General features: G+C 40.1%; 1 protein-coding gene across 8 annotated transcripts in view; it reads left to right on the top strand.

Annotated features, from left to right (window-relative positions):
* Positions 1-20,505, top strand: part of LOC134643295 (DNA (cytosine-5)-methyltransferase 3A-like) — a 101,624-nt gene extending 81,119 nt beyond the window's left edge. For 6 of the 8 annotated variants that reach the window (XM_063495586.1, XM_063495592.1, XM_063495587.1 and 3 more), the window contains 13 exons: positions 1,272-1,415; positions 1,637-1,681; positions 2,355-2,434; positions 3,578-3,690; positions 4,948-5,131; positions 8,156-8,240; positions 9,597-9,742; positions 9,849-9,939; positions 10,020-10,168; positions 10,363-10,448; positions 10,996-11,065; positions 11,242-11,360; positions 13,806-20,505. In XM_063495586.1, the coding sequence (XP_063351656.1) occupies positions 1,272-1,415; positions 1,637-1,681; positions 2,355-2,434; positions 3,578-3,690; positions 4,948-5,131; positions 8,156-8,240; positions 9,597-9,742; positions 9,849-9,939; positions 10,020-10,168; positions 10,363-10,448; positions 10,996-11,065; positions 11,242-11,360; positions 13,806-13,947 (1,454 nt within the window). In that variant the 3' untranslated portion in view covers positions 13,948-20,505. The remainder of the gene's footprint in view (positions 1-1,271; positions 1,416-1,636; positions 1,682-2,354; positions 2,435-3,577; positions 3,691-4,947; positions 5,132-8,155; positions 8,241-9,596; positions 9,743-9,848; positions 9,940-10,019; positions 10,169-10,362; positions 10,449-10,995; positions 11,066-11,241; positions 11,361-13,805) is intronic. The other 2 variants (XM_063495590.1, XM_063495594.1) reach the window with 1 other exon arrangement.
* The last annotated feature ends 1,520 nt before the right edge of the window (positions 20,506-22,025 follow it).

Consider the following 22,025-nt stretch of genomic DNA (forward strand, 5'->3'; position numbering starts at 1 on the left):
AATAACATTTTTTATTTTGCAGTCTTGACCATGACATTCACAGCACTGCACATGTAAAGCATTTAGCTACAAGGACATCAAAGACAGCTGTAGAAGATGTTGGCTGTGATAAGCAACTGTACACTGTTGGAGCTTCCACACACGAATTTAGCCTTGGATACGAAAACAATTAGTGAAAAAGTGTCTGGATCCATGTATGCCTCTGACTATAGTCCAAAGCTGAGTTTGTGTTCAGCCACAGTGTAAAGTAAAAATCAGCAGTTTTCCAGAGGGTCACACACTGGATAACTGAATCAAAATATGATTAAAAGTTCTAAAGAAAGTCCGCTTTAATTCTATATAAACATTTGAATCAGCGTTCATCTTGCACCACAGTTGTGTGATACGCACCGCTGCATCGATCAGTAATACAACACACTGGAATTGAGTTCAATAGCAGTAAAGACCTAGTGCAGTGATTAACTATCTGTGTGATAGAGAAACTATCTAATCAAAAATGTGGTTTATCTACATGCTACGCTGCTAATATGCAGCTGCTGATAACTTGAGGTTCACTGTAATAAAAAGGTCTGAAAGTGGAATCTTTGCAGTTTTAATTTACCTGCCTGGCTGATTCTGTCTCTTTAGTTTATGTGTATGATAAAGATATCATCATCATCAGTTTAGTCTAATTATGAAATATTTCATTCAGTCCCGTCTGTATGTTTAACAACCATAACCATCTGAGTTCCCTTTCAAGATCTAAAAAAGTGAAAGCCATCTTTTATATGTTATATTGATCTCTCCAGCTCTCTTCCACTTGTTACATTTCAGTCGCCGCACCACTGGCAGAAAAACAAGACAAATGAGCTCATAATTAATGTATTAATTATTCTGTTAAGGAGGGTTTTTTCCAGCTCTTATGGGGTTTCCTATCCACGTAAGGCATATTGTGTCTGTCTTATCTTATTCCACAGATGTTTATATCTTTTTCTGCTGTTTTTTTTCTTCGTTGGGGGGGTGGGGTGTATGTAGAAAAGACCCTTATCCTAAAAAGAATATTTACTGCAACAACTGATAGATCAGAATTGTCTTTTGATTTGTTTTAAAATATCTAAAGCATATAGAAATTGTCATTACTGACAGGAAAAGTGGGGCTGAAAGCAAAAACATTTATCAGTTATCAAAGGTACGCTGCATAAAGCTGTGTGGATCTCTCTCAGTACAAACATTGCCTAGCTTTAGTTCATTTAATGTGTCCATGTGTTAACTTCATGCCCCTATCCCTACAGAGGAACAAAATCCATATAAGGAAGTGTACCCAGAGATGTGGGGGGAGCCTGAGGCTGCGTACACACCTCCACCTGCAAAGAAACCACGCAAAAACTCGCAAGAAAAAGCAAAGATCAGAGAGGTGATCGACGAAGGGACCAGAGGTAAAAATACAAAAAAAAATAATAGAAATTGAAATAAATTAAAAAAAAAACCTTTCTTTTTATTTTGTCCATTTAGCATGTAAAACAAAAACACTGATTGTTGTTTAATATTCTGGTTTCTTTTAAACCCACACTAGGCTGATAATATCATACCTTCTATTAAACTTGTATTGTTGTTATCGTTTATATGTATTTGAACTAACTTGTGTTTTGTTTTCCAGAGAGACTTATATTTGAGATCAAAAAGAAGACCAGGAATATAGAAGGTAAAAGCATCTCCAGTTGTTTAACCGTCATTCATATTTAAACCAAAGAAGGGATACTTTATTTTCTTTCTAGTATTTCTTTTGTCTAAGCTTTGGTTAACCTTGGATCCAGAAGATTCAAAGTTGAGTAATAACATGACACAAAATATTAATAAAGGATTAACAAAGATTGACACGATCCTTTAAAAATGCTTTATCTCCTTCAACCAGCATTTGGTTTGTAGTTGTCTCTCAAATTCAACTAATAAAGAAGAATAAAGGATTATTCTTAAGCTTTCGCTTGTTAAGCATACCCAGTAAAATAAATCAGTTTTACTAGTCCTGTATAACCTGCCTTCAATTGGACCAGCCAACAACTGCATATCACTCCTACTTTTTCTGCTCTGTCCTGTAAAATTTAGAGTTCATTTTATTGTAATATTATTTATTAATTTTAATCACACAAACCCTATACGGCCCCAGATTATCTTAGCATAGCAGATGTGCTGAGACCTTATTCCAGCAGTCTGCCTCATCTTCTGATTCAGGCCTTTTAACTGTCCCTACATTTTAGACAAGTAGCTGATGTGTTTACTGTCTACAAAATGTCAAAGTACATATAAACAGACACTTGAACAAACTAATAAATGCTGTAGATTTAGTTTGTCTGTATTTTCTCTCTGTTTTTGTTCAGATATCTGCATCTCCTGTGGAAGCCTCAATGTCTCCCTGGAGCATCCTCTGTTTGTAGGAGCAATGTGCCAGGGCTGCAAGGTGAGAATCCCTCTTCTCTCTGATTGAAGGCAGTAATTTAGTATGATTATTATTGTGGGATCCATCTATTTTCTTAATTGCTTATCCAGCCTAAGGTCACAGAGGGGCTGTAGTCTATCCAAACTGTACAGGCGCCGTGCACTCAGATAGACAGACAACCGTTCGCACCCACATGTACAGCCAATTTAGAATCACCAATTAACCTAACAAGCATGTCTTTGGACTGTGAGAGGAGGCCGAAGCACAGGAGGAAACCCACACAGGTTGGTCATGAAAGGTTAAACATGAAAGGTTTCTCAGTGTGGTCAAATCTGACTGTCCCATAGGTGGATGAAGGAGTTAGTTAGTGAAATTAGTTTGACTATATTCATAGATTTTTCAGCATCACAAGTTTTCCCAATAATGTTACGTACAATTGCACTGCTGTAGCTTTTACTGCAGAGCTTTATTCAGTGGCATTAAGCTACAGCTTTAAAGGTCTCATATATAAAACATAATGCTTTAACTCTATATCACACTTAAAAAACAAACAAACTGTGAATATTTGGCACTTCCAGGTGATTTTAAACTGAACCTACTACTGACCGGGTTATGTTCAGGTAATCAGGTAGCATGTGATTGGTCAAAAGAACTCACACGATGTGAGTATAAACAGACCTCAGACAGCCCCAGAATACCCAAAATCTCAGCTGTTATGTTCAGATTCTGCATGTTCAACATGAAGGTTTCTGTGTGTACAGCTCTCCAAGGCTGCAACTAATCACTCTTATTATTATTATTAACTGAGTATTTTTGCCTGTCAACATGCAGAAGTGAATGAAAAAACAATCCAGACCACAAAGATATTAAGAACAATACTAAATAATACAAAGAGTCTCAAATTCTCACATTTGGGAAGCTGGAACCAGAAAATGTTTTTTCCATGATAAATTTCTTCCAACAACAAATATCTCACCCAGTATGTGTGGAAGTTGCATTTCCCCAGGGGAAAAATCCAAGCAGCTAGCTGTTTTGGAAGCAGTGACAATATTATTGGAACATCGGTTACATATTGGTAATCTGTTGTAGTTCACAGACATGTAAAAATAAACTCAATGGACAGAAGGAGAAACAAAAAAAACCTTGTGTTTTGCTCCTCGGCAGAACTCGTTCCTGGAGTGCGCCTACCAGTATGACGATGATGGCTACCAGTCCTACTGCACCATCTGCTGTGGAGGCAGGGAAGTGCTCATGTGTGGCAACAACAACTGCTGTAGGTCAGTATCAGGGGTTGGCAAACAGCAGCTTCTCTCAGCACATTCAGGTCCTGCTAAGGTTTTTGATTTCACATGTACAGAAACAGTTTACACCTAAATGTCAAAACGTGATAAATGACTTTCTTTATTGGCGCAAAGCTCATGTGGATTTGTTTATTTCAAAAGAGAGTACACAGTTGATTTTGGCATCTCGGCTCTAATCCTTTCACTGCAAACAGAGCAGGGATCAGACATGAAGATAATGAGCTTCAGTCCAAAGCGGTTTTTTCAAAGAACTCTCTGCAGTCCTGTAAAAAGACAGGTACACCTCAACACCTTCAGTAGTTTGTAGGTTCACCTTAAGCAGCAACAACTTGAAGTATTTGTTTTCTGTATGACTTAATGAGATTCTCATATCCTAGTAAAGGAATTTTGGCTCACTGTTCTTTACAATGTTATTCACGTTCACGGAAGTTTCAGCCATTCTGTTGTAGAGCTGCTGCTGAGCTTGGGATCATTGTCCTGTTGAATTGTCCAGTTTTAGCCGAGCTTTAGCTGTCACACAGATGGCATCACATCAGACTCTAGAATACTTTTGTATACCGAGTACATATTAAGGTTTGGGGTGTTTGTGCTGATATGCTAAGTTGAGTGTTGTGCATTATGGCCAGTTATCTCCACTTTGGTCTTGAATGTCCAAAGGACTTTGTTCCAGAAGTCTGTTGTTTCTTCAGATTTAATTTGTAAACCTAAGCCATGCTGCCATGTTCTTTTTAGAGAAAAGAGGCTTTCTCCCAGCAACCCTTACAAACAGGTCATACTTTTTCAGTCTTCTTCTAATTGTACTGTCATGAACTATAATATTTCACATATTAACTAAGGCCAGTAGTATTCGAGACGAAGCCTATGAGTTTTTTTTATTTTTGGAATTTCTCTGAGACTTGCACTGTTCAAAGGCTGAACTTTATTTGTTACAAGACAGAATTTTGCAGAAATTTTGAAGGATTTGATAAATGCCGAATTGTCTTTAATCATCATGTTCCATGTAAGAAAGTGAGTTTAATATTTTCCTATAATATTATGGAATAAATGTCTTTTTTCTATACTGGATGATAGTTGCTAAAATTAGTTACAAGCTCACGTTTTTCAATACGTTTAGCTCGTTTAAGTCCAGTCTATAGGTGACAGGGAACGGAGAGAAATTATTACTTGACAAAGACATATTAATGAGCGGGTAAATAGACATGAGACATGATGAATTGCTGTGTGTGCGTTTAGGTGTTTCTGTGTGGAGTGCGTGGATCTTCTGGTCGGGGCTGGCTCGGCAGCGGCAGCCATCAAAGAAGACCCCTGGAACTGCTACATGTGTGGACCCCGCAGCACCTACGGCCTACTGCGACGGCGGGATGACTGGCCCTGCAGACTTCAGCATTTCTTTGCCAACAACCACGAGCAGGAATTTGTAAGTTTGAATGCCCTCTTCCTACAAAACAATTTCCCTTACTCACTGGGCTTTAATTGCCTTGTTAGGTATTTGTTGGGCAGGTCGGGAATGGTTGTCAAGAGTGTGAGAGGTGATAAATTAGTAATCTTTTATTATCACATCTTTTAACCTCCTAAGACCCGAACTCTTCCACGACATGCTTTTTTAATTTCTCTTTGATATTTGGTCACATTGGGGCCCGATGAATGTAAAAACAAAGAATTACCAGATTTTTTTTTTACCTTATTTTTGTTTTTAAGAAAAATAAGAGCCACATATGAGGATATTTGTTTAAAATTTTGATAGAACAGTAGCAGTATAATGGCCTCGTAAGTGGATATCAGGCCCATGAAGAGCAAAATTGAGTATTTTGGTCTAAATAACCCAAAATGTGATGTCCACATATGTGGACGGCAGGTCCTAGGAGGTTAAATGATTTATGTGATTTTTTTAAAGAGCAAAAGTGTTTGTCCAGGTCTGTTTTTAACACTGTTTTCATAATGTAGGTGAGTCCTTCTAGAAACAAGTGGCACCATATTTAAATGAATGAAGAGAGATCTATATAGATATCATACATGCATACAGACAGTCAAATACATGGGTCTTTCAGTCCTGCATACACACTCCTATACAGACATATCAGAAGAACAAAAGGCCAAAAATAATGGGTGAAAGATTAAGCAAAAGCTAACCTAGAGAACTTTTAGTGATTGTTTAAAACAAACCAGTGATTTAGCTGACCTGATAGGCTGAGGAAGGCTGTTCTAACATTTGGGAGCTACAACCTCAAAAGCATGATTGCCTCTTTTTTTAAAATAAGAGGTGTGGAACAGTTAGGAGATCCAGGTTTTCCAGCTCGTGCTCCTTGTAGCTCGCTGCAGATTCTGAAATCTGCTTTGGATCACTGACCTGTTGTAGAAGTCAGATTTATTTCTGTTTCACTTTGCTGACCGACTGCCAGACATCTGTTTCGAAAATTCCTGACATTTGGTGCTACACAGCTTCAAATCCAAAAATTTCTTCTTCTTTGACAAACACTTACTGAGGTGTCTTTTTATCTTGTGCTGCTGCTTTGATGGTTTCAGTCAAATGGCTTTGCATTTTCCTCCAAATCAGCTCTGTCCTGTCCAGATGCTGCTCTTTATGATATGCCGTTCATATCATGTGATGAGGTTGCCTATAGTTTCTTCCAGATCCCGAGTGTCAAAGTTCCCTTTAACTGCCATCTGTCAGAGGGTGGAAACAGCAGGCAGGAAGCACTTTAATATCTTGCTTTTGTTCTGCTTTACCATGAAGGCTGAAGGACCAGAGAATTTATCAACTGTGAAAGTCTTAATGAAGATTAAAGACCTCCATCATAACATCTAACACGTTAATGAAGTCCTAATTGTTTCAGAAGTAAGGGGATTCCCAGATATTTACATATGCCAGTGTGAGAAACCAAAAGCAGACATATTTTCTTACTTTCACTTCCGAAATCAGCAAATTCACCAGAGAATTCTGCATATGACTGTAGATAATATACTGTAGATAAACTTTATTATGTGCTGTGATTACAGTTTGCAAGTTTAATAAATAGCCATCTCACGACCGAGGATCAACAGGTAGGAAAGAATTACCACACATAACTAATGCAGCGAGTTTATCAGTTATAAGCCACGTGCAAGTAAAACAATAAATAAAGCAACCAAAGTTCCAGCGAACCGAACGACCCGGTAGAAGAGAGAGGCTGCGAGCTCGAGCCCACATTTATAGACGAGCAATAAATCTGTTCCCATATCCAAACAACAACGCGAAGAGGGCGTCTGTGATTCCCGCCAGTTAACAGATGTTTAAACATTTACAGGTGTCTCACCTCATTACCATCCTTTCATTCATTTTCTGCCACTTCTCCAGATCATTACCAGGTACACATTAAAGCCTCCTCCAGGCTAAGGGGCGGGGGGGTGAACTGTGCTGCCTCCGAATTCCTGTCAGGATTCATTAACCTGCAGTTCCACAGCAATTTATGGATCAACGCTAGCTATCATAACCACAATACTAATGAAAAACTAATTAAGGCTGCATAAATACAGAGTCTGGAGTGAGTCTGGAGAATAATACTGAAGTTTGTAGCTGAAGTTTCATTCTTTCAATCCCTACCAATAGCCCGTGGCCAAGTAAATCGTCACCTTCACTTAACCCTCAGCTCTCCCTTGACCACAGTGCACCAGGGGAGAATCGGCTTTACTGTAGGTGGTGTGCCAATCCATCTGTCAACCTCCCATCTTTCCTCATTCGTGAGCAAAACTCAAACTTTATATCTCTGTAAAGAATTAAAATGGAGAAGTAGCTCTCAGGTGCTGATGGTGAAAATGTTAATGAATTAATGGAAAAACAAAAAAATATTGCATCTAAGTTCATCTTGTTAAAAGTTTAAAGATTTTCATTTTTAAAAATGCAGTTTGAGAATAGCTGTTATGAAGCATGGGGGAGCTATGACACCGAAGTGTCACTGTGTAAGTGGTAACATCAAATTCAGACGGCTCATTAAGCTGCTTTTATATTGTATTAATAAACATACTGCTCTTCGGTACTGTATTTCTTCTTACAGCAGCCTGTGAATATCAGACATCTTATTTAAGCTCACATTGCATGCTGTAAGTCAATGAATTGTGTTAAATTTGATGTATCTGCCACTTTACATCTTATCTCCTGTCATAACCTTTATAGAACTTTGAAGTGTGAATCATTACAGTTAGCTGGAAACATAATTATCTGGAGATCAGTGTGGGTTACGCTCCAGAGCTCGTCAGCTCTCAATTATCCATGAAGGTTAATGCACATCAAAACAGATCATGTTCACGTTTAATTATTGATATTCTTCTTCTTCTTCTTGACTTTTTTTTTTTAGTAAAGAGCAGATCATTATCAGGAATAAAGTGATAAAGAGAAGCTCTCTGCCTTTGCATACTGTAGAGTTTGATATCTCATTTGATCTCCTCTTCCTCTTAACTCTCTCAGGAGCCGGCCAAGTTGTATCCCCCAGTTGCAGCAGAGAAGAGGCAACCAATCAGAGTCCTCTCTTTATTCGATGGCATTGCCACAGGTGTGTAAGTGCTGAGCGGCAATTAACCACTATTCTCATCATCAATTAATTATTGATTAACAGGTTAATATGATCCTTTATCCTTACGACTAGTGCCATCATAATCGGGCTGTGTTGCTTTAAATAAGAAACAAAAAGAAATATAAAGATATCCTGTCCCATCCTTATTCCACCCAGTTTAAGTCGCAGAAAAAAAGTTTGGTGCAGCTCACAATATTCTCAGATTAAAATCTCTTCTTCATTGAAGAGCTTGCCATCGAAAATGAAATAAAAAATAATACAGATACACATAAGACAAAAATAAAGCAAGTGAATTTAATGGTAAATGAGAAAAGTGGTTAAGTGGAAGTATAAAACAGAAATGTGAAGACAAAGTAAGATTTACTTCATCCATCCCAAAGTTGACAAAGCAGTTAAAAATGAACACGACAAACATGAACAGCTGGTATTGGCCATGCCTGGCGTTCTGACTGTGCGGGTTTAAGTATTTGTTATAAATGCTGTATGCTATAAATGTTGTTTCACCACATTCTGTTAGAAGCTTTGGGTATTTTAGAAGGATTTATATCTATTTTTAAAAATAAACATTTATAATAAGATTGTTTATTTTTCACATGCATACAAGTACAAAACGCAGTGGAATGTGACCTGATACGCTCCTCGACTGTGCAAAGAGAGAGAGAGAACATTATATACAGTGAGTGAATATAAACAAAGAGGACATTATGTGCATGCAGTAAGTGAGTGAGTTATATACATTATATAAATAAATCAAATGAATAAATCTGAGAACGTACATTGTGTGAGTGGGGTGTTAAAGTGTCTTGTGCCGTAGTGAAGCCAGAAAGATCGGGCATGATATGCGAATGTGGTAACAATGACTCCTGTGTCACTCGCTTTTCTTGAGCCTCTCTGTTTTTGCTCGGATGGCGCGGAGCCTTGTGCCTGATTGCAGAAGTTGGAACAGTTTGTTGCTGGGATGGGACAGTTCCTTCAATATCTGAGCTGCTCTGGACCAGCATCTCCTCTTGTAAATGTCCTGTAGGGAGGCGAGAGCAGCCCTGCAGCAGCGTTCTGTTAGCGTTTTTGGTCCTTAACAAAGCTCTTCCCATACCAGGATGCAATGTTCTGTGTGAGGATGCTCTCCACAGCGCCTGTATGGAAAGTCCTGAGTTGAAAGTCCTCAGTTGTTAGGCAGTAGATATGCATTAGGTAACAAAGCAATAAATAAGTAAACAACTAAAAAGGTGCATGGTCTGTGCAGAGCAGTCAGGAAGGCGTCTGGACGTGGCCGCGCCATCTTAAAACCTAAGCACCCTTAAAGAGTTTTTAGCATGACGTTTGTGTGTCTGTCAGGTCTTCTGGTGCTGAAAGATTTGGGCATCCAGGTCGAAAAGTATGTTGCATCAGAAGTGTGTGAAGACTCCATCACTGTCGGCATGGTTCGACACGAGGGACGCATCATGTACGTGGGAGACGTACGCACCGTAACTCGCAAACATGTAAGAGAAATCATTATTGTTCCTCAAAACCACAACATAACCAGAAAAATTTCCTCACATTATGTTAAAGGCAGTAAACTTTAACGTGCTGTGTTTCCACCGGCAGATCGATAAATGGGGACCATTTGACCTGGTGATAGGAGGAAGCCCCTGCAACGACCTTTCCATAGTCAACCCTGCAAGGAAAGGACTTTATGGTAGGAAGCGCTCGTATAATTACTTGTTGCTCGTTGTGCTAAATGAAATAAGAGGCTGAACTTTCCCCGTCTTTCTTCAGAGGGGACCGGCCGGTTGTTTTTTGAGTTTTACCGTCTGCTGCATGAGGCGCGGCCAAAACCCGGCGACGAGAGGCCGTTCTTCTGGCTGTTTGAGAACGTGGTCGCTATGGGAGTCAGCGACAAACGGGACATCTCCCGCTTTCTAGAGGTACGGCAAACAAACCCACAGCAGTTACTCTGTAAGTGAAATTTAAAAAAAGCCCCCCAACTACATCCCCACAGGACATTCTCAGTTGTGGTACAGAAGGTTGTTAGGACCCATTTATCCATCCATTAGTTAGGACAAAAGTAAGTCTTCAGGGCCGTGGTGCAGTATGACATAACCCTCATATTCCTCTCCAGTGTAACCCAGTGATGATCGACGCCAAGGAGGTTTCTGCTGCCCACCGTGCTCGCTATTTCTGGGGAAACCTGCCCGGCATGTCCAGGTGATACAAACACACAGACACCACAGGTTTGTTGGCTTTATTTCAGTAAGGAGAGATCATTTGGAAGAACTGAACATGATTTATTGAGATACAGAATTCAATACAGTTGTCTGGCGATTAGTCTCCGATGACCCATCGTAGCAGAACAAAATCTCAGTAGTAGCAGGAATTAGAGGACAGGACCCCCCAGAGTCTAGACACTGGTGGTGGTGAAGATGAAGATGAAGATGGAGGCTTGGATGGAGCTCTGAGTCACCAGGATGAGGCGGAGATGGGGAGGAGGTGGGTTGCACTAATGAGCGTCTGAGAGGCAAAAAGGCAGAAGTGCAGTGTGGAGGGTGATTGACTTGGAGAAGGTGTACAAGAAGATGATTGGATTAGAGCAATGATGTCAGTATTGAGTTTGAAAGCATGAGAAAACGGAAACAATTAAAGAACAGACAGCAGCCGGACACGTGGGAAAGCCAGCTGCGGGGTGATTACAAGTTTTCCTTACTGAATTAAAAATGCAGCTCTGCTTTAGGTTGTGCTTTTCTGAATACTGCAGGCCTCTGACACCGATGGCAAACGACAAGCTGGACCTACAGGAGTGCCTGGAGCATGGCCGCACAGCCAAGGTATCCACTTGTGTGTATGTGTGTGTGTTTGTGTGAGAGAGTGTGTATTTGTGTGTCTGAATCACAGAAAGCTGCTGTTGAAAATGAGAGTAGGCTGTAGGATTAAAAGGGATGCGTGTGTTGGTTTGTTTGTTTGTGTCTGTCTGTGCGTGTTTGGTTCTGGATGCTAATTCCAGTTTGAGAAGTTGCGTACGATAACGACACGCTCCAACTCTGTGAAGCAGGGGAAAGACGAGCATTTCCCCGTCTACATGGACAACAAGGAGGACATACTGTGGTGCACCGAGATGGAAAGGTACAGGAGCCGCGTGTTTGTGTGTGTGTGTGTGTGTGTGTGTCTTTTTTTTTTTACCTCTTAACATCCAGCAGGTGACTGCAGACCTCTAAGGGTAAAGGTTAGATTTCATTTTGACCATATGGGTCTTCTGAATTTACATTTGGGCTTACCTTAAAAAATGAAAAATCCATATATACATACCTGTACAGGTGGATGTTAAGAGGTTAATTGTTTTAAGCATGTTCTTGCATGAAAGTGATAATTAAACTTGTTTTAATTATTAGAGAAATGGTGACATGGTGACATAGTAGGGTTGAGATTGTAATTCAAGCATGTTAGACCTGAGATCATGTACGTGTGTCGCCTCACCCTCAAACGGTCGCATCAAATGGGCTGCCCTCCCTGAGGTTTCTTCCTGTTAAAAGGGAGTTTTTCCTTCCCACTGTTGCCAAGTGCTTACTTATAGGAAGTCATTTGATTGGTGGGGTTTTCTTTCTCTTATTGTAGCGTCTTTGTCTTACAATACAAAGCTCAATATGAGATTAATTGGGCTAAAAACTTCTTATGACGTAGTTGTGCCACATGTTTAACTAACAAGATTTCACATTTCATGAAATGAAATTGTGTCTCTTCTTTACTATTTGGTAATGAGGGACTAATATTCGAGAATTTCAATATATGTAAATTGTAAAATGAGAAGTGGGGTTCATATAAAAAGAGGGGTGATTACTAAATGAGACACAGGTGGAAGCAGTCAAATTCAAGGTAAATGAATTTGACCGCGTTTCAATGGAGGGAAAGAAACAAAAGCAGGAAGTAAAACATTAAAACAAAAAATAATCAAAGCAAATGAAAAGCAAACATTTAAGACAATGACAAAGACACATAAATACACACATACACACACTGTAAAGGACTACTTCCTGAGATCCCTTTTAGACCACTGGCTGACCTTAGTCAAGACCACAACCATCATCCCTCATCCCAAGAAAAGCCTAACCACCTGCCAAAATGACTATAGACCAGTTGCACTCACTCCAATCATTACAAAGTGCTTCAAGAGAGTGGTGCTGGGCTACATTCAGAGCAGCATCACAGACACTCTGGATCCCCTGCAGTATGCCTACTGGCCCAATAGGTCCACGTCAGACGCCATCGCTGCTGCCCTTCACTATTCCCTCTCCCATCTGGAAAACAAAGACTCATACATCAGGGTACCTTTTGTTGATTACAGCTCCTCCTTCAATACAGTCATCCCACACAAACTCACTCACAAGCTGGCAACACTCGGCCTACACCCCACCCTATGTGACTAACTACTGGACTTTTTTGACTGGCAGGGCCCAGTCCGTCAGGATCGGCAACAGGACTTCAGCCAGCATAATTACAAACACTGGCGTTCCACAGGGTTGAGTCCTCAGTCCCATCCTCTAGACCCTGTACACCCAAGACTGTGTCACCTCCAAAAGGTCTCCTCACTCTCAACACTGACAAGACAAAGGAGATGATAGTGGACACGAGAAAGAAGAGGAGGCCTCACCAGCTGCTGTTTATCCGGGGGCTTGAAGTGGAGAGGGTGAGCAGCTTTAGATACCTGGGCGTCTACATCACTGAGGATCCCACTGGACACTGAACACCTCACAGCTGGTCAAGAAGGCTCAGCAGCGGGTGTATTTCCTGAGGAGGCTGAGGAAATTTGGTATGTGGGCCAAGATCCTCAGCAAGTTCTACAGCTGCATTGTGGAGAGCACACTGACCAGCTGCATCACTGCATGGTACGGCAGCACTACTGCTATGGACCGCAAACGCCTGCAGAGAGTGATAACAACTGCGGAGAAGATCATCAGGACTCTGCTGCCCTCTCTGCAGAGCATCTACCATCACAGAGTCCAGAGGAGAGCTTCCTCCATCCTCAAAGACCCCACACACCCCCAACACGGACTGTTCACACTTCTGCCGTCGGGACCAAGGTTTAGAAGTGTGAAATCCATCCCGACTCAACAACTCCTTCTTCCCCACTGCTATCAGACTCTTGAACAGCTGATCTATTTGAACAGTAATAATTTTCCACATCAGGTCATCTTACATATTAAACCAGCATTAAGCTCAAAGCTCTTTTGCACACAAATCTATTTAACACTTCAGTTTTTGTCTCCATTTATTTATTTATACTATTTGTATTTTATCTGTTCCAGTTCTATTTGCACATATTAACCAGCATCTGTGTGTGGTCAGCAGAGAAAGAATTTCATTGCACAGAGAAATGCTTTTCTTTGTACTCATGACAATAAATGTTTTGAATCTTTGAAAGACAAGAACTAACAAATATAACAAATTCAAATGAAAAAAAGTAATCTTTTTTTCAGTTTAGGATCCTAAGTAAATTGAAATATTTCTTGGCTTTGCTTCACAGACCTTTTTCTATTTAAAGTCTGAAGTAATGATCTGTGTGGTGTGTTTCAGGGTGTTTGGTTTCCCCGTCCACTACACCGACGTGTCCAACATGAGTCGTCTGGCCAGACAAAGGCTTCTGGGACGTTCGTGGAGCGTCCCTGTCATCAGGCACCTTTTTGCTCCTCTAAAGGAATACTTTGCCTGCAACTAGTCACACACACCAACTCTCTCCCACGTACAGACACACACATATAAACAGAAACAGACACTGATAACCATACACAGTGTACAGTCAGTACATGAAGGTTGGCTGACGCAAGATGAAACAGATGACCGGACATACACACACAAACACTCACATACACACTCTGTAAAGGACTGCTCCTGAGATCCCTTGTAGACCACTGGCTGACCTTAGTCCCCTGGTGCTACCGTGCTACCACACACACATACACACACACACACACACACAGGTACAGTTTTCTGTCATACACAAACTTCCTGTCCGACCTTGAAACTGATGTCTTCTGGCTTTACTGTGTCGTATCAGCTGGAGTTCAAACCTCCAGGGGGCGCCAAACTAACACAGATGCCCTGCCTTTTTTCTGTCTTTAAGATCTCTCTGAATACGTACAAACAGACCAATGAGTCCCGCAACACTTTACTGTATTCATGTGTTGTGAAAACAGAAAGACACACAAACACACGTAACATTCGTGGTGCTGGTCAGGCAGTGATAGAGTCTAAATGGTGCCACTTTAATACAACACTTTTACAGATTTTGGTGCTCTTGGAGACTGAATGGTCTCTGCTTGTTTCAGTCGCTGCAGTTTTGAGTTAAAATAGACGAGCAGGTGGAGGCAACAGCAGGCAAAACAGGTAGCTGTGAGGTTTAAGGATTGAATGAGGGTGCAGGAGAGTGTCCAAAAGGAAGATAACCCAGCTTAGATTTCTTGATGCATGCTCCAGGTAAGGAAATCCCAAAAAGTTGATTCTGGACGTAGCGCTTTCAATGGGAGGAATGTTTCACTAGAGCGAATAGCGGAAGTGGAAGAACATTGTACCAAAAAGGCTTCATTAAAGCTGGGAAGACACCTAAAGGAAGCTTCAGGCGATCCAGGAGAGAAGGACAACTGCTACCTAAGCAAAAACATTTATTGATCTTTTTTTTTCAGGAGTAATAGAACAGCTGAGACGTATTTTCTGTAAACAACATGTCTCGGTAGCTTTCAAACCCTAAAACACGCTGCGCCAAAAATTGGTCCCCCCGAAGGATCGGGTCCCCCAACACAAACAGAGTAATATAGTGCACGCTGTTAAGTGCCAGAAGGATTGCCATGATTCATACATTGGGGAAACCAAACAACTTCTGGCTAAGCGGATGGCATATCTGAATTGACGAGGAGGCCTAAGAGTTCATCTTTTCACTTTCATGCTGTGGTTGCAGTCATTCCCCAACTCTCTGTGAATGGTATGGCAATTTGCATGTTTATGATCATGAAACTGACCTCACAGTCCATTGTTACTCACTGGTGCTAGTTTTAGTCATTATGCAAAGGTACTGTTTATAAGGTTGGGGAAACCTGCAGTCAGGTGAGACTGAAGAAGTCACTGAAAATGCTACGTCCAGATGAACAGAATCAACTTTTTGGGACCAGCTCAGATTAATATATAGAGCATTTTTCTTAGTGTGACTACAGCTTAATAAGACTATAACCTTTAAATGTTTCTTAAAGGAGGAGGATGCTCTTGTGCTACAAATAATCCTAGCAGGTGAATTTATACCTCAGTGCAAAAAAAAAAAGAGATCCACTTTTATCTAAAGCAATATGAAATAATAAAATAAAACAGAATTTTATTGGGATGCAGCTGTGGTTTGAGGAGTTTATTTTACTTGTTAATGTTTGATTTTTATATTTTTCAGTAGTTTCTTGTGTCTCCAGGGTGGACTTACTATTATCACTTTAGTTTCAGTGTTAGTTTTACTTCTCCTTATTATGAAATGTATGGTAGTTTTTATCAGGATGGAATAATACAACAAAACAAACACAGAGATGAAGACATCCTGGTGTCCTCAACCTGGTTGACAAATTGACTAAAACCGAAGACAGTTGCTGTATAGTTTAATATTTTATATAGTTTTGTAAGTGTTTTGGTTAGTTTTCTTTTTATTTCAGTGAACTAATTTGTGGTTTAGTTTCAGTTAACTTTAACAGCCTTATTGTAAGATCAAAATGCTGACATATAAAAGCAAAAAACCCTCTGAATGTAAACAAAAGTTATGAAATTTAAAACAGAACTAGTACAGTAGAAACATCCTTGCTGCTGTCTGCATCCTCAGTGCTTAGAGTGCCCTCTAGTGGGAGACAACCATGTTAGGGTAAAACATACTTCATACTGCAAATGTACTCTATACACAGTATATAAAACATAAGCTACTTCTACTTTCCTCACAACAAGCAAACCATCTCTGTACTGTATTGATTACTTCCTGGTGGTTTTCAGACACTAGGTTCGCGAATGCTTTTAATAATGAAAATATTTCCTCGTGTTTCACTTATGCTGGGATGACAATTGTTAAATGACTTTGGTGCTCATTTTAAATTTAATATTACTCCGATGTCACTAAGCTGATGATCATCAGGAACAAGTAGATGTCATCATATTATACCAAAGTTTGCCTCGTTAAGATTATTGAAGGCAGAAGACGATGTTCATTGGATGTTAGGTTGATAGATTGGAGAAATTTGAAGTTAAATTCAAGTAATCTAAAATTTAACTTGATTATCTTTTGACTTCCCTCTCTTTCTTCAAAGTATTGTTTAGGGCTAATGGGAAATTTCTGCAAAATGTTATGCTAATAACTCTCCAGCATCATAAATTCCAAACATTAAGTATTTTGCAAAATAATTTAGTGTTTGAGTGGATTTGAGATCATGAAATGCAAATATATTTATTGTTTAGGACTTGGCACAGTATCCTCCAAATGTGTACTAACTGCAGTAACTCCAGTGCTTTTGCTGTTTTTGAACTGGCATTTGAACATAAGATCCAAATACTGCCAAGATACCAAAGTAGAAACTGGATTTAGCTTTTGTTTCATTCTATTCATATTTTATTTTTTATATGTACAGTGAACTCAAATGTATACTAACAGTATTCTGAGTTTCATATGAAAATCTCACCTCAAAATAGAAGTGAACAGTTTTAATCAAACTTTTTTTTCTTCAAATTCACATCAACTTAGCAGAAGAAGGTCTAGATCAGCTGATTTTGGCAATTCCTTAAATGTGTTAGAGAGAAATCAGCCGTTGGTGAAGTAGGACCATGTAATACCACTTTGTACCACAAGATAGCACATCAGGTTTATGTATTCTTACTTAGGCTGGCAGTCTGGCAAATGAAAGGAGTAAATGAATGAAAGGCCTCTTGAGGAATAAAAGCAAATATCAGAGGGTAAAAACAGAAACAGTAGCATGAATCTCAAACCATATCAACAGAGTCACATGGAAAACACTGCCCCCTGATGGTGAAGGATTTAGTTTAAAGCTGCATACAGCTGCAAAAAGTACCTTTAAAGAGAAAGCCCCTCGAGGCATTTATTTGGACAGTTTTGAAATACTATCTAAATTAGCTTTAATTTCAAAGGTCACTGGGACATAAGAAACAGAAATTAAGAAAAAGAAATAAGGTATTTTTCCCCTGGAAGTTAAACTTCTATCAACATAACAAAATTCCCAGGATCTCAGTTCAGCATGTCTGTGTCTCTGTTTACGTGCGTTCAATCTCCAACTCCAACCATAGGGAATATAAAGAACAGGATTTTATCCATCAACTTAAAATAACCAGTAGTCTTTTCTTGCATCGCCGCCCTGCTGGTCATTCAAAAAAAAAAAAAAAATCCAGGTTTAAGGCACTTCTGTCTTTTACAGAATGAGGTTAAACTCATTCTGCAGGATTATTTCTGCCTGCAGAGCACCATCGCCTCCGAGAAGCATTAACCTAAAACATTGGTGGTTAGAAGTAGGAGACATTCAGCATCCTCTTCTCAGCAGCATTTTACGCTCCCTCCTCTTACAATGCAGCTTCTTTTTGTGCCTCAGCTCCACTGTCAGTTAAGTGACTAGTCTGCCATCCCCCTGGCACTCGTTCTCCCCCTGTGCTTCACAGGGATCCAAAACGTCCTACAGTCACCGTTCTGCATCGGCGTCGGCTGAAAGCAGAGGCCGACTTTACTCTGTGGACAATATGCTGGCTTTCTACTTCCTGTGACTGAAACAGATAGCCCTGTATAAATAAAAAGAAGCTTCCTTATGTAACACAGGTTCAGCTGTGTGAGCCTTCTTGGGTGTTTCATCTGCCTTTCACCCAATGCATGCTGGGATGAACTCAGCTGCTCTGTGAAGAGGAAATGTCATCCAGTGTGGTGGCTGTATTTATTACACACACACACATACAGACACACACACACACACACACACACACACACACACACACACACACTATGAGAAACAAGTTCATATGTATGTTTTATTTAGACAGGGCTGCCTTTAGAGAAAACACTTCAGTCTGGTGCTTTTGGTCCTCGGACGACCATCTTTTCCAGGAAGCCTTCCGATCCTCAGACCTTCCTCAGATACCAGCTAACAACTGGACACATGCAGTCTATGCCGTCTCACACACACAAACACACACACAGACCTTCACACAAACATGCACAACCTCTCATAGCCACAGTAAGCCAGCAGGTTCAAAGATTTTGTTCCGTCATGTTTACTCTCCGTTTCTACAACCAACCTTCAGGTGCTTTTTAAACTCTGCTCTTTTTTACAGTGCTCTTCTTGCAGGTCTCACACACACTCACACTCTCATTTGCTGGAAACAACCTTCACGCTTCTCCTTTCGCTACAGAACACCCAACACCGCTACACTCACACATGCATACACACTGTGTTCTTGCCGGCCGCCTGTCCGCCATCAGGCTTTCCGCAGCGCTGCTGGCTGTGACATCATCATGGCCCCACGACGCTTGGTGCTCCCAAATCCTGCCCACCCTTACCCTAATCCCTCCCTCACTCCAATAACCCCACCTCGCCCTGCCCTGCCCCTCCCCAGGTGCTGCATGTCAGTCAGTCAGTGTAATCTCCGATTCCATGTTAGATTAGGGAGTAACGATAATAATAATATGGTAATAATAATTACAGTAATAATCTGTTATTGTGTGTGTGTACTGTTCCAGGTTGGTGCTCAGTTCAGTTCAGTCTCAGCCTAGAGTGGAGAGAGAGAGAGGCTAGAGAAAGCATATATTACAGTTAGTATAGTGACTTGTTCTATTTTAAATCGTTGAAGCTATGAGCCGCACGATGCTCTCAAACAGAGACGGGTAGAGTTAAAGCTGGCTGTAAAAGCTGAATTTCCACTGGCATAAGGCGGTTCCCAGTCTGGAGGTCCTGAGACTTAAGAAACGTATTAATAAAATACATGAGCTTCAAAGAATCTTATCATTTCAGATTTATTGAAGGCCATGTGCAGAGCTGATCCATGCCAAAACATTTAAATCAAATTTAATAACTTAGTTCCTAAAGTTTTGGTCATCCTCTGAACCAGAAATCTGAGCTTCTTCAGAAGCTGTTAAACAGTTAAATAACTTCACAACTTTTAGACGGGGATATTTATATCTAGATGTATATACACGCCAAAGTAGCCATAATATTAAAGTACCTGCCTAATATTGTATAGGCCCCCCTCAATCTGGGACGTTTAGAGGCCACGTCCAAACATCAGGCTTGTTGTTGCGTTCCTCGAGCCATATTTGTGGTGTGCTGGGGGAGACCACTGCCATTGGGGAGTGCCCTTGCCATAAAATGTGTGAGCTTGACATGTAAGCCATTGCTGGGTGGGCGTTTTGTGACAAAGTGACACCTGACTGAACGCCAGGATCCAAATTTCTCAGCAGAGCATCGCATTAAAAGCGTGATCACTCACTGCAGCTGCCAGTGGTTTAAGTCTTGTGGCTCACCGGCGTTGTTATATTTGCTCTGGAGGCTGCTGGTTCAGCACAGGCATTTTCAGCCTGTTTACAGTTTCCAGCTGTTTATTTTGCTTTTTTCCAACACGTCTCTGTGTGAGAGCTCCACGGAGGGGAAAAGTGTGAGGAAAGGAGCTGACGTTTTTAAGTGATGGGTGATACGGTGATGATGTTTCTGTTCGCCTATCGACAGCTTTTAGGCTGAGTGATGCGCTGTTTTAAACACTGATACACTTTCAAACACACACATACATACACAGACAAACACACACTGTTATGACACAGAGCGACCGACGCTCACACGCAGAGATACATGCACAACACCTACAAATACAATGCTGTGGCGCATGCAGACACTCATCTCATGGACTAAATGTAAGATGAGCTTTTAGGAAAAGGAGGACCTGTTGGTGTTTCAAAAGGTGCTAAAATTTTATCTGAAAACAAGAAAAATTTATTGTTAGGAGTATAAATCAAGTTTGTCTTTACATTTACTGTATTTATGTTTGCGGTAGTGAAGAAAGGCACTATTATTATTTTACTCTTGTATGAATATGAACTAATTAAAAAGGCATTTTAACTTTGTACTTGAACAATGTAAGAAATGAACCGTGAATAAACAAGAACTGTTTATTGTGACTATCTGCTTAGTGTGTCTACCTATGTGGCATTTGGGGGTGCTATGTCTTAAAAATCTAGATGTAAAACTACAGAATATGTTCTGGATTTTCATGGCCAAAACTGCCCTGTAATTAAAAAACATAAAGTTTTCATTAATTCACAGAAAATGTCTTTTGTTCTGTGAACCCACCCCAAAAAACCCATACATTTCTATAGCAGATGATGAAAAAACAGGAACTTTCTGTTGTTTATCTGTTACTTGTTTACTCTGATGTGGCATGAATGACAATTACATTTTCCAAAGCTGTCCAGTGGGCTGGATTGCTCGGCCGATTCTGGTCACCGGGGCCTATGTTTGACACCCCTGGTCTAGCAGCTTATTTTACTTCTCTGATGTCAGTTTTCCACATCGAATCAAACCAAAACTACTGACCACATTTTTCTCATCACATGTTGGAGAGCAAACCCTCAAGAATGAGTCTGCAAATTAATCAGACTGGTCCACAGCCAAAAAGTTTGTGAAATTATAAAATATTTTCCCAGTTTTGGGTCTGAAAATGAAAATAATTCCTAAAGTTGTGGGTTGACTCTGGTTTTAATGTTATGCTGCTATAAGTCAGTTTCTTAACTGCAATCAGAAACACAAATGTACGCACCTGAATGAGCAACAGGTGAGTACAAATAAATACAGCTCCATTTGACCTTCATTGGGTATCTAAATAGCTACAGACAGTTGCTCTCTCCTCCTCCTCCTTCCTGACTGATTTTTTTTTTTGCTTTTTGTTAGTGACCTCGTCACTGCAGGCAGCATAAGGCAGAATCTGCAAGTACTCCAGCTCCTCCAGAATGATAAACATAACCTACAACAAAGTAGCTTAAAGAGAAAAGCTCAAAACAAATTAGACCAACAAAAGATAAAAGGGAAAGTAACTCAGTTGAATCTAAAAAGTGAGGTAAAATAAAATCTAATAGAATACTATATGTAAAGCATATAAAAATCTATGTAAAAATAGAAATGGCTCTCTAGTTTCAATAAAGTGAAGTTAGAACGATTACTTCAAATGTTATGAACAGATTAGTGGTAAATCTATTGATCTGGATCCATTTACTATTTTTCTTCATATCTATCTGCACAACTGACGCTGGCTATTATTTACAGTTTTGTTATAATGACAACAACCAAAAAATGCCCATAAATAAATAACAGCAAAGAGCTTAATGAAATATAAAGAACACACATTACTGACTGGAAAGGTCTCCTGAACCACAAGTATTTTTGTTCTGTGTTGGGGGTTTGTTTGTTTTTTGTTTTGTTTTGGGGTTGTTGTTTTTTTTTTTTTTTTGGTTTCTCCCAAACTAGAGCCCCAATAATCATTAAAGAACAGATATCACTTACATGAATACTATGAGGTATTAAAGTTTACTATTAATTATCACATGAGCCAATTTGGACATAATTTTGTGCTTTGGAAAGACTTGTGAATACCTGACCTGTGAATCAGCTGTTCGTTTCCTGCAGGTTGATATTGCAGGTGTATTCAGTATATATGTGCAGGTCACAGGCTTGTGGTTCGACTGCTGTTAATTAATTCTTCTGAATTCCCACCACAGCGGCTGCAGCCAGCCAAGCTGCCAAAGAG

This window comes from Pelmatolapia mariae, linkage group LG15, assembly GCF_036321145.2.
Source record: "Pelmatolapia mariae isolate MD_Pm_ZW linkage group LG15, Pm_UMD_F_2, whole genome shotgun sequence".
Classification (NCBI taxonomy): domain Eukaryota; kingdom Metazoa; phylum Chordata; class Actinopteri; order Cichliformes; family Cichlidae; genus Pelmatolapia; species Pelmatolapia mariae.